Here is a 12462-nt window from a genome sequence, read left to right on the forward strand (position 1 = left end):
GAGCGTCCACCCCATTAAGTCAATTTAAATGCATACAAATGCATTTAAATTGACATCGCGTCCGTTTCAGACGCGCTGCTGATCACGGCCATTTTCGGGCCTTGGTAAAGGGGGAATCGGTGCAGACGCGGATGCAGATCGCGCTATTCGCCTCACACCTGACTTTACCAAGATTTTGCGCCCAAAAATAGGCACAACGCAATGATAAAATAGGGCCCAATGTGTTTTCCAATGGCAGAGGCAGCCTGCCATTGGCCAGTGGCAGGATCTTCCAGTCCTGTTGATATCTAAGGTGTTTTGCATGGCCCACACTCTTCAACAAAAGAGAAACCACCGCAGGGCGTCACCGTTGGTGGGACCAGAAGATCCTCCTGGCAGGAAGGGCCGGAAAACTCCACCTGATATATTTGATCTTCAGAAAACTTTGAACTGATGCATTTTCAAATTTTGATTTGATTTATTGTTTTCACATGTATTAGTATACAGTGAAAAATATTGTTTCTTGCACACTATACAGACAAAGCATACTGTTCATAGAGAAGGAAACGAGAGAGTGCCGAATGTAGTGTTACAGTAATAGCTCAGGTGTAGAGAAAGATCAACTTAATGCAAGGTAGGTCCATTCAAAAGTCTGATGGCAGCAGGGAAGAAGCTGTCCTTGAGTCGGATGGTAGGTGACCTCAGACTTTTGTACCTTTTTCCCGATGGAAGATGGAGGAAGAGAGTATGTCGGGGTGCGTGGGGTCCTTAATTATGCTCACTACTTTTCTGAGGCAGTGTAGACAGAGTTAATTGATGGGAAGCTGGTTTGCATGATGGATGGGTTACATTCACGACCTTTTGTTGTTCCTTGTGGTCTTGGGCAGAGCAGAAGCCATACCAAGCTCTGATACAACCAGAAAGAATACTGTAAAAGTTGTAGCTGACATGCCAAATTTCCTTCGTCTACTGAGTAGAAGCATTGTAATACAGATTTGTAATACAGATAGAATCAGACAGAAAATATTGTCAGGCATTGTCAGTTATTTGTGCTCAGGATTGGGCAGTGCTGACAAGGCCACATTTGCAGGCCATCACTGAAGGGCAGTAAAATACTGTTTTATCTGATGTTAAAGTTCGCCACAATCTGCATATGGTGTGTGAATATTTTATCCATGCTTTTAAAATCAACTCTCAATGTCTGACATATCAGCTGATGTGATCGTTAATTCACGCTGAGTATTCAGCAGTGACACTATCATTCTTTTCAGCTTCATGACTTTTATTTTCTTGAGGGATTCTTTTTTTCTCAATGGGCTGAATAGCTTCTTGTGCTGTGACCTTTCTATGACTCTGTGACTGGGATACCCATTGACAACTCTGCCATACTTTCTTGGTTGAGTTATAGCTTTCTTGTCGTTTTTTAGATTTACTATCGCCAGAAACTAAACTTGTTCAACAAGTGTTTCACATTTAGTCTGCAAGGCGAGATAAAAGGATTCAGATAATTTCATCAATCTTGACAACAAATGTTTAAGTTATCGCCAGCACCAAACAACTGCACAAGAGTGCCAAAAGAATGGGTCTTCTGTTCAGTGCACTATTCAGACACATCGAACGCTAAGTGCATTTTAGTGTCCTCAACAGACCAACAACATTTGTATTTGTCGCTTTCTCAGTCGCAGAAGTATGAAAATGCAACAGTTTAGTAAGAATTGAAAAACGCATTGTGAATTTTTGGACAATAATGCTGTTAATATTTAATGCAAAGGTTTCCAAACTGTGGGGTTGTGTGATGATCATTTGGGATCGCGAGCTGCAATCAGCAATTGCCAATGTTGAGTGGAGACTCTGGCTGGGCTTTGAATTTATTTTCCCCAGAAAATTCATCAATGGGCAGCTTCTACTGCCCTGATAGATTGCTCGTTAAATGCTCTGATTGGCCGTTCAGTTCAGTGCTACAATTAGCTAATCGAGGACTTCCACGGATGTGTTCATAATGGAGGAAGTACTTTGAACTCACGCTTAGAGGTAGTTTGATTGGTTGTGAAGTACATTGACACATAGAGTGGACCATGGAGAGGATGTTTCCATTGGTAGGAAAAACTAGAACCAGAGGGCACAACCTTAGACTAAAGGGACGATCCTTTAAAACAGCGATGAGGAGGAATTCCTTCAGCCAGAGAGTGGTGAATCTGTGGAACTCTTTGCCGCAGAAGGCTGTGGAGGCCAGGTCATTGAGTGTCTTTAAGACAGAGATAGATAGATTCTTGATTAATAAGAGGATATGGGGTTATGGGGAAAAGACAGGAAAATGGGGATGAGAAAAATATCAGCCATGATTGAATGGCGGAGCAGACTCGATGGGCCGAGTGGCCTAATTCTGTTCCTATGTCTTATGGTCTTATCCTCAGGTTTTGAAGAATGAAATATGAATGCAGGTTTTCTTTCCTCTCCCCTTTACAGACGTTAGGAGGCCTGATGTCTCACTAGAGTGAAGGTTTTCCATCTGTACTGCAGACAGGAAATTGCTTCACTTAAAAATTTATAAGAGATGAGCAGTCATGAGATGAATCAGTTTATTTTCATCCATAACTTCTATTTAAACATTACAGTTAAGCTATTTGTAGCGTAGGCATTTTGCAGCTCAAATCAGTGACAATTAGTTCTTCCATTTGTCCCATTGAGTTAAACGTTGAGTCTACATTTACTCGTTTCCTTTTATTTAACTTCTAAAAGTGAAGGTGTTTTTTTTCTGAAATCATTGTTTTCTACAATTATATTCTAAAGTAACGTCATGTCAACTGTTAATCTATAAGAGTATCAAAATAGATTTGTCTCTAAGTTGAAGGTTCTAAGATCAATCGCCAACATTCCCAGCCTTGACTCAGTGATAGCACACTTACCTCTGAGTCAGAAAGTTATGGATTTGTGCCCTATTCCAGCCACTTGCGCACCTAAACTAGGCTGACTTTTCAGTGCGATGCAGAGTGGGCGCTGCACTGTCACAGTTGCCATCTTTCAAATGAGATGTTAAAGCAAGTTATTGCCTGCACTCTCGTGGCTCTATACAAAGGACAGCACAAGAGTTCTCGGGCGCGATCTCACCTGCCATTCACGCCACGCTCCCGCTGCAGCGAGGTCAGAGAATTTGACGGCCAGTCAAATCTCTGTTCACTGTGGCACGATGGGAAAACCCCACCGGTGTGAACGGTGGTAAGATTCCAGCCCCAGTGCTAATATTTATTCCTCAACCAATATCAGTAAAAAGAAAATTATCTGGTAATTAGGTTATTGTCTCATTGTCATTATGGGACCTTTCTGTGTGCAAAATGGTTGCTCTGTTTTCCTACATTGCAACAATGACTACTCTTCAAAAATACTCAATCAGTGGTAAAGTGATTTAAAACATTCTGAAGTCAAGGTAGATAAATCCCCGGGACCTGATGAAGTGTATCCCAGGACATTGTGGGAGGCTGGGGAGGAAATTGCGGGTCCCCTAGCCGAGATATTTGAATCATCGATAGTCACAGGTGAGGTGCCTGAAGATTGGAGAGTGGCAAATGTTGTGCCTTTGTTTAAAAAGGGCTGCAGGGAAAAACCTGGGAACTACAGGCCAGTGAGCCTCACATCTGTGGTGGATAAACTATTGGAAGGTATTTTGAGAGACCTACAGGCATTTAGAGACGCAAGGACTGAATAGGGACAGTCAGCATGGCTTTGTGAGTGGAAAATCATGTCTCACAAATTTGATTGAGTTTTTTGAAGGGGTAACCAAGAAAGTAGATGAAAACAGTGCAGTTGATGTTGTTTACATGGACTTTAGCAAGGCCTTTGACAAGGTACCACATGGTAGGTTGTTGCATAAGGTTAAATCTCACAGGATCCAAGGTGAGGTATCTAAATGGATACAAAATTGGCTTCTTGACAGAAACCAGAGGGTGGTTGTAGAGGGTTGTTTTTCAAACTGGAGGCCTGTGACCAGCGGTGTGCCTCAGGAATCAGTGCTGGGTCCACTGTTATTTGTCATTTATATTAATGATTTGGATGAAAATATAGGAAGCATGGTTAGTAAGTTTGCAGATGACACTAAGATTGGTGGCATAGTGGACAGTGAAGAAAGTTATCTCCAATTGCAATGGGATCATGATCAATTGGGCCAGTGGGCTGACGAATGGCAGATGGAGTTTAATTTAGACAAATGCGAGGTGATGCATTTTGTAGATTGAACCAGGGCTGGACTTACTCAGTTAATGGTAGGGCGTTAGGGAGAGTTACAGAACAAAGAGATCTAGGAGTACATGTTCATAGCTCCTCAAAAATGGAGTCACAGGTGGACAGAGTGGTGAAGAAGGCATTCGGCATGCTTGGTTTCATCGATCAGAACATTGAATACAGGAGTTGGGACGTCTTGTTGAAGTTGTACAAGACATTGGTAAGGCCACACTTGGAATACTGTGTGCAATTCTGGTCACCCGATTATAGAAAGGATATTATTAAACTAGAAAGAGTGCAGAAAAGATTTACTAGGGTGCTACCGGGACTTGATGGATTGAGTTATAAGGAGAGGCTGGATAGACTGGGACTTTTTTCTCTGGAGCGTAGGAGGCTGAGGGATGATCTTATAGAGGTCTATAAAATAATGAGGGGCACAGATCAGTTAAATAGTCAATATCTTTTCCCAAAGGTAGGGGAGTCTAAAACTAGAGGGCATAGGTTTAAGGTGAGAGGGGAGAGATACAAAAGTGTCCAGAGGGGCAATTTTTTCACACAGAGGGTGGTGAGTGTCTGGAACAAGCTGCCCAGAGGTAGTAGTAGAGACGAGTACAATTTTATCTTTTAAAAAGCATTTAGAGAGTTACATGGGTACGATGGGTATAGAGGGATATGGGCCAAATGCAGGCGTTTGGGATTAGCTTAGCGGTTTTAAAAAAGAAAGGGCGGCATGGACAAGTTGGACCGAAGAGCCTGTTTCCATGCTGTAAACCTCTATGACTCTATCATGAAATACACTATAGAAATACAGGTCTTTTTCTTCGCTTTGCATCAAGGGGATTGGAACATCTTGCATCTATTAATCAAGTGGCAGTATGAAAAACTGCATTATGAACAGTATATAGGGCAGCATTACACTGTGTTATGAGTAACAAAGGCCTGATATAGATTAGACCTAAAGCTGCATTTCTTCACAGCGCTATTGTACAACAGCACCCACTCATCTATTCAAAGTACACAGCTCACCAGTATGAACTGTTCCATTCCAATCAACTTAGGTTCTTAAAATAGGATCATGTAGGTAAATGCTGTGCACTCTGTCAAATGTAAGGTAAATTCAGGAATTCAGAATCATTTTCACTTAGAATCCTTGATAACATCAAAGGTAAGATTATCATCCCATTCATCTAGTTAGATTTGAGACCAATGTTCAGAGATGGTGTGGCATTGTTCCAACACGCTGGGGGGAATTTTACCATTTTGAGTCTAAGTGCCAGATTTGGGCATCAAATAGATCCGCGCCTGGAATCCTCTTTGCAGCGCGCCCATACGCGTTTTGTCGGCTCCGGTCTGGATCGTGCTGTGGGCGGGGCTTAGCGCTGGTGGACCGATCGGAGCTCTGAACTGCGCATTCGCAGTTTGAAAAAAAACTGACAGCGCACCCGGGCTCGAAAAAAAAAGCAGAAAGCGGCTCTCTGACATTCATCCTCTGGCCGGGGGAAGGGCGGGTGGGGGGGGGAGGGGAGGGGGTGTGACGTCTCATCCCCTGGGGTGGGGGGAGGAGAGAGGGTGTGACCAATCATCATGTCCACTCCGGCAGGAGGCATCAGCCGCAGACTGGCAGCCGTTCCCCCCCGACCAGAGGATGAGACGTCACACCCCCACCCCCCCACCCCCCCCAGGGGCAGAGATGTCACACCCTCTACCCTCCCACCCCTCCCCTCCCATTGGAGGAGACATCATACCCCCCTTTCCTCCCACCCCCCCCACCAGAGGATGAGACGTCACACCCCCTCACCTCCTCCCACCAACACCCCCCCCCCCCCCCCCTCTCCCCGACCAGAGGATGACCTGGGTCAGAGAGTCGTTGCAGTCTCTGACCCCGCTCTTCGGAGGCTGCAGCGGCGACTTCGGACTTTTATTCGGCAGGTCGATTACAGCGCGGACGCAAATCGGGCCAGAAGACGGTAAAGTGGGATTTGGCGGTAGAGTTGGGCACACGGTTCATTAAGCCGATGCATTCATTCGTCGGGCCGCCCGATTCAGACCCGCGCCCGAATCGGGTGTCGGTAAAGGTGCGATCTGCTCGGATTCCGGTGCAGATCGTGTTAAAGGCCCGACGCCAAACTTTATCGCAATTTTGCGCCCGGAAGTTTTGGTAAAATCAGGCCCACTACATCAGACAGTCTGCTATCCTAAGAGGTTTGATGAGAAGTGAGATCTTGGATATTACTGTATGCCGCATGGTCATAACATCAAATAAAGGCCAACAGGTTTAAACATATTAAAATAATAAGAAATTAACCATCAAAAAATATATTTTAGGAAAGTCAGTGTACTACGAAACATTTTAGATGGAAATTATTTATCTTGCATGTGACTACAGTGTCAGAATTAAAAAGGTCGTTCATCAGTTGAAGAACTCCAAAGGAAACATTATAGCCAAGTGATCGAAATAGATTTTAGGTCTTAAAAATGTGGTCACATCCATAAAGAGCCCACATTAAACATTTGCTGGAATCTCATTAAAATGATACTGTGTTCTGCACAATATTGATGTTGAGAACGTAGTGTATGCTTTGAAACAAACCCCCTGCAGCAGAGCAGAGCAGGGAGAAGATGAGGGGCAATGAATCCCTTTGAGAAAACCAACTCGTGCGTCAAATACATGGGCCAGGATGGGGGGGGTGCTGGTGGTGATTAACCAGCAATTATTTCTCTCATAGTCTGGACAAATTCTTAAACATTTAAACATTTTTTTATACACATTTGTAAGACTTGGGCATCACTGGCTGGCCAGCATTCCTTGCCTATCCCTAGTTGCCCTTGTTCAGACAGCAGTTGAGAGTCAACCAGAGTGCTATGGGTCTGGAGTCACATGCAGGCCAGACCAGGTAAGGATGGCAGATTTCCTTCCCTAAAGGACATTAGTGAACCAGATGGGTCTTTCTGACAATTGACAATGGTTTCATGGTCATTAGCAGATTCTTAATTCCAGATTTTAAAAATTGAATTCAAATTTCACAATCTGCCGTGGCGGGAATCGAACCCGTGTCCCCAGAACATTAGCTGAGTTCTGGATTAATAGTCCAGTGATAATACCAATAGACCATCTTCTCCCCACACAACTTTAAACATCGTTCCCTATTATTATATGTAGTTAGAGTAACAATGAATTGTTTCCACCATAGCTATGTAACCAGAGGACACAGATCTAAGGGCAATGGTTTGTAACCAAAGTACCAGAAATGTTATTCTGCTTAATCCTTCAAATTCAAAGTTATTATTCTGTCAGCTGGCAGGTGAGGATGGGAAGATGTGGGGAAGAGCAGGAGGCGGCAAGCATTTTATTTATGCAGCAAGTTATATCCAGAATGCACTGCCTGAATGGGTGGTGGAAGCAGACTCAATTGTAACCTTCAAACAGGAATGGAATGTCTACTTGAAAAGGAAAACCTTCTGGGCTGATGGGGAAAGAGCAACGGCAGACTAAATGGATAGATTTCTGAAAGAACAAGCACAAGCACAAAGTGGTGAAGGGCTGCTTTCTGTGCTATTTGGTTCTGTGAAGATATTATTTTTAATGCTAACCTTACATGGAAAGTACTGACTGCAATCCTTACATTGTTGAACATGCACTTTTAGTCCAGAGTCCAAAAATGTTCAGGTTAGGTGGATTGGCCTTAGTAAATTGCCCTTTAGTGTCTAAAGATGTACAGGTTAGGTGGATTAACCATGGTAAATGCGCAGGGTTACAGGGATAGGTTGGGTGGAAGGTCCTGGATGGGATGCTGTTTTAGAGAGCCGATGCAGAATTGATGGGCTGAATGGCCTCCTTCTGCACTGCAGCGCTTTTATGGTTACATGAGTGTCTTACGTTCCATGTGAAGTGTGGTGTTTGCTGTGGTGTTTTGCTCCCTTATGTGAATGGGTGAGCCCTTCTTTCTCACTCTTAAGGGATGACCAATAAAAGAAGTGGGCAAGGAGGAATGCTGAAAAGTTTCCTGAAGACTCGTTTGCTCTTCAGCTGGCCACCTTGCTCGGTGCGTTTCCAACCCAGAGCCTTAGTTGGGTTGTTCTATTCCACCTGACGGGACCCGCACGTTTTGATGTGCTTCTCCTGTTAATCACCTTGACGTATGTGCTATTAGGAAACTGATGTTACCCCGAGTGAAAAATCAGCTGCTTCTATGCCTCCGCACATTCCTCTAATGAAGTTTGAGTTCTGGCTGTTGCCACTGATCTCAGAAAATTACATTTATGGGAACTATCCCAAAAACCTCAATATTAACTGGCTCGCAAACAGATCAGATTGATTTTGCATATATTTGATGAGTATTCTGTAAATCATCACCTATAATAACACCTTATACTTTTGAAACAGTCCTCAGTGAAACAAACGGCAATGAAGAGAGTGAATCGAATATGCAATTCATGTAATAGATATTAGGATCGTTGAACAAATCCTTTTTTTATTATAGTTTTTAGAGCAAGACATAAAATCCATCCAAACAGGAAATTAAAATGGAATAATTTGCTTTAACAATATTATAATTTCATTATAGCTGAAAGTTAGATGTTAAAGGAGTAAATTTGCAGTTATCCATTATCCTTTACCTTGTGCAATATTGTGCTATATTTCAGAAAAAACATTCAACAGCACTTACATATTAATGGTCAATTTAAGACGTACAAGATATTTTGAGAAAAATAGCAAGTCATAATAGAATGAATTATTAAATGTATTAGCATTAGTTTGAACTGAATATTAAAAATTGCATTTGTTTCATATGCAGAACATGATTGCTTGCAACGACTCACCTAATAATTCAGAATGAATGTCTGCAATCTTACTTGTATCCACATGAGTGTTTTGATTACAACCATATTAGCAATATTTAGAGACATGTATTGCAATTTTGCACTCACTGGAGTAAAGTAGGTCGATGGAGTTGGCTTCATGACACATTGGTTGTCTTTATGACTTTAGCAATGCTGTTCGGATCCTTGCAGATACCAAAGTTGGTGTTTGTTATTGAACCAATGATGGATTTATCACCGTTACACCTCAGACCATTTTGACAGGGGCATTTGTAATAGACATTATACAGGAGCTGAAAGGAGAAACACAGTTTCAATATTTCCTCAATTGCATAAATAGGCTCAGGAAATCAGTGTTTCTAGGATTGGAGTCATTTACTTTTTTTTTAAGTGAATCTGGGATTGCTGCAGGTCAAGATTGCGTAACCATAAATCAAATTTAATCATCATTACAGGCAGTGCAATACCATAATAATAGTTGGATTTGTTTGAACAAGGCAAAGATTGGCAGCAAATCTAATCGTATCTTTCACCGTGCCCCCACCCCACTATTGCCAAACCAAAGAATGGAATAGTAGGGAAGTTCTCCCTGGTGTACGGGCAATATTTATCCTGAGTCACCAAAACTGGTCTTATCGCATTGCTACTTGTGGGATCTGGCTGTTTGTGAACTGAGAGCCGCACTGTGCACATTGCAACACCTCAAAATACTTAATAGGCTCTAAAGCACTTGGAAGCATCCTGAGGTTAAGGAAAATACTCCACAAATATAAACCTTCCCTTTTTAAAATTGTGAATTTGGAAGAAACTGATGGAGCAAGATTACCAATAAAAAAATGTGCTTTACACAAGAACAGATATGGAATTTTTTACATTTATATAATGCATTATCTGTTATTTGCAGAATGAATGATATTTGGAATATCGGGATTATTATAATGAAGGTGAATAGCTTTCTGCTGCAATAATAAGCAGCAAAGAGACCTCGGTAATGCAATGATGCAGCGATCGGAATAAATTTTTCCATTTATGTTTGGATCCCACCAATGGCTGATAAAATAACTAAAGTGAAGGTCACTTTAAAATTGAGTACTTACATGATTTGAGCATTGGTTTCCTTCAGCACCTTTATCAAAACACCTTGCAAGACTCAGTCCAGTTTCTCTCTGGCAGCACCGACTCTTGCATTGAAAGCTTCCAACACAGAGCTCTCCAGCATTCTTTTAAAAAGATAACACACATGTTGTGCATGTTACAATCAAACAGCCAAATTACTTGTGTGGTTATGAAATGCAATTTCCAAAAATGTATCCACCAGATTACTCGTCATACACAAGGAACAGTACAGCACAGGAACAAGCCCTTCAGCCCACCAAGTCTGTGCCGACACAGATGCCTCTCTATTCTAATACATTCTAACCTCTACGTGGTCCATATCCCTCTATTCCCTGCCTATTCATGTATCTATCCAGACGCCTCTTGAACGTTGTTATAGAATCTGCTTCCACCACCTCCTCCAGTGGCACGTTCCAGGCATTCACCAACCTGTGTGTGAAAAACTTGCCCCTTCCATCTCTTTTAAATTTTCCCCCTCTCACTTTCAACCTAAGCCCCCGAGTAATTGACCCCTCAACCCTGGGGAAAAGACTCTGACTATCCACTCTATCCAAGCCTGTCATAATCTTGTAAACCTCTATCAGGTCCCCCCTCATCCTCTGACGCTCCAATGAAAACAATCCAAATTTGTTCAACCTTTCTTCATAGTCCATATCCTTCAAACCAGGCAACATCCTGATAAGTCTCTTCTGCACTCTTTCTAATGCACCTCTCGTATTTTGAGAATACAGCAAGGAAAATAGACTGGTATTATTAACATGAATGATATGGAAAATTTGCAAGTGAAGATCACTAAAACTATTATACATTTTTACAGAGCACATAAGTATCAATCTCTTCTGTAGAACAATCAATCATCCAGCTTTCTTTTGAGTTATTTTACTAAACAGATATGTTGTACTTAGGTCTTTCACTATATTTTTGGTCAAAGCACAGAGCAGTTCTAAGTTCTGACATGTTGATTTATTAAGTAAAGAGAAAACACCCTTGTTACGACAGGTAAAGATCCCCTAAACATTTCAGTCAATTTAACGGAGTCTTCCCCCGTTCATTTTCATAACTTGAGTGGAAAGGTCATGGAAGCCTAAACAAAAATGACACTACTTTTCTAGGATTTCAACTGAGGTTGCAATGGTCAAGCAAAGGAAACTTGCCCCTAAAGCACGGTAATGAGTCAATTATAGCATAGGTAACCTCTCTCAGAGTAACCTCACCACTGTTTACTGATATTGCAATGCCTTGTATGCATAGTTGGTGTACGAAATGTTTCCACGTAATCTTACCAGGTTCAGAAACAATCCTTTTTCGGGAGCTGCTATTCCATATGCAATGCAGCATGCTAGGTAGACCAGTATTACCTTCATATTGCACAGTGCTGGACAAGGCTAGTGCAATGAGATAATTCCAATTCTTTCTTTTATAGGCACTCAATAAGTCACATATGCAAGCTAATCGATAAATTTGACCTTCTTAATTGCTGCAATTATTGCAAAATATGATTCATTGTGTTTACTGGTCTGGGAATTTGACAGATGTACAGTATGTAAGTTGCTAATCGGTAATGACTGTTCCCCTTTCTTATGTTTATTATACCTTCTCTTAACAGATGTTCTGTAAAACTTTGCTCACTTATTATGTTTATCTTTCAAACTACATTAGTTGGTGTTATCAGCCCTAAAACCAGGACATTTTTAGATGTGGGAAAGCAAACATTCTTTTACCTCATTCACGGGGTGTGGGCAGCGCTGGCTGGGTCAACATTTTTGCCCATCCTTTATTGCTCTTAAACTGAGTGATTTGCTGGGCCATTTCTGGAGTCACATGTAGGCCAGACCAGGTAAGGACAGCAGATTTTCTTCCCTAAAGGACATTAGCGAACCAGGTGGGGTTTTACATCAATTTTTTAAAAATTCTTTTTTGGGACATGGGCGTCGCTGGCTGGCCAACATTTATTGCCCATCCCTAGTTGCCCAAGGACAGCTGAGAGTCAAACACATTGTTGTGGCTCTGGAGTCACATGTAGGCCAGACTGGGTAAGGGCAGCAGATTTCCTTCCCAAAAGGACATTGGTGAATCAAATGGGTTTTTCCAACAATCAACAATGGTTTCCTGGTCATCAGTAAATTCTTAATTCCAGATAGTCTTTATTGAATTCAAATTCCACCATCTGCCATGGTGGAATTCGAACTCGGGTCCCCAAAACATTAGCTGAGTTTTTGGATTAATAGTCTAGCAATAATACCACGAGGCCATCGCCTCAGCATCATCATTAGACTTTTTTAGGTCCAGATTTTTATTGAATTCAAATTTCACCACCTGTCATGAGATTTA

The 12462-nt window shown here is 41.9% G+C and overlaps 1 protein-coding gene across 1 annotated transcript; it reads right to left on the reverse strand.

Annotated features, from left to right (window-relative positions):
• Positions 1 to 8963: 8963 nt before the first annotated feature.
• Positions 8964 to 11495, reverse strand: LOC144479264 (colipase-like). The gene is made up of 2 exons (XM_078197932.1): positions 11415 to 11495; positions 8964 to 9308 (listed from the first exon to the last, which is right to left on the reverse strand). The coding sequence occupies exons 1-2, from the start codon at positions 11493 to 11495 to the stop codon at positions 9153 to 9155; spliced, it is 237 nt and encodes a 78-aa protein (XP_078054058.1). The 3' UTR covers positions 8964 to 9152.
• Between the last annotated feature and the right edge of the window lie 967 nt (positions 11496 to 12462).

Source organism: Mustelus asterias, chromosome 25 (assembly GCF_964213995.1).
Source record: "Mustelus asterias chromosome 25, sMusAst1.hap1.1, whole genome shotgun sequence".
Lineage (NCBI taxonomy): Eukaryota > Metazoa > Chordata > Chondrichthyes > Carcharhiniformes > Triakidae > Mustelus > Mustelus asterias.

Coding starts and splice junctions, on each gene's coding strand:
- LOC144479264 (XM_078197932.1), bottom strand. CDS start 11,495: ATGAAGGTAATACTGGTCTACCTAGCATGCTGCATTGCATATGGAATA. Junction 9,309..11,414: donor AAGGATTGTTTCTGAACCTG/GTAAGATTACGT, acceptor TTCTCCTTTCAG/CTCCTGTATAATGTCTATTA.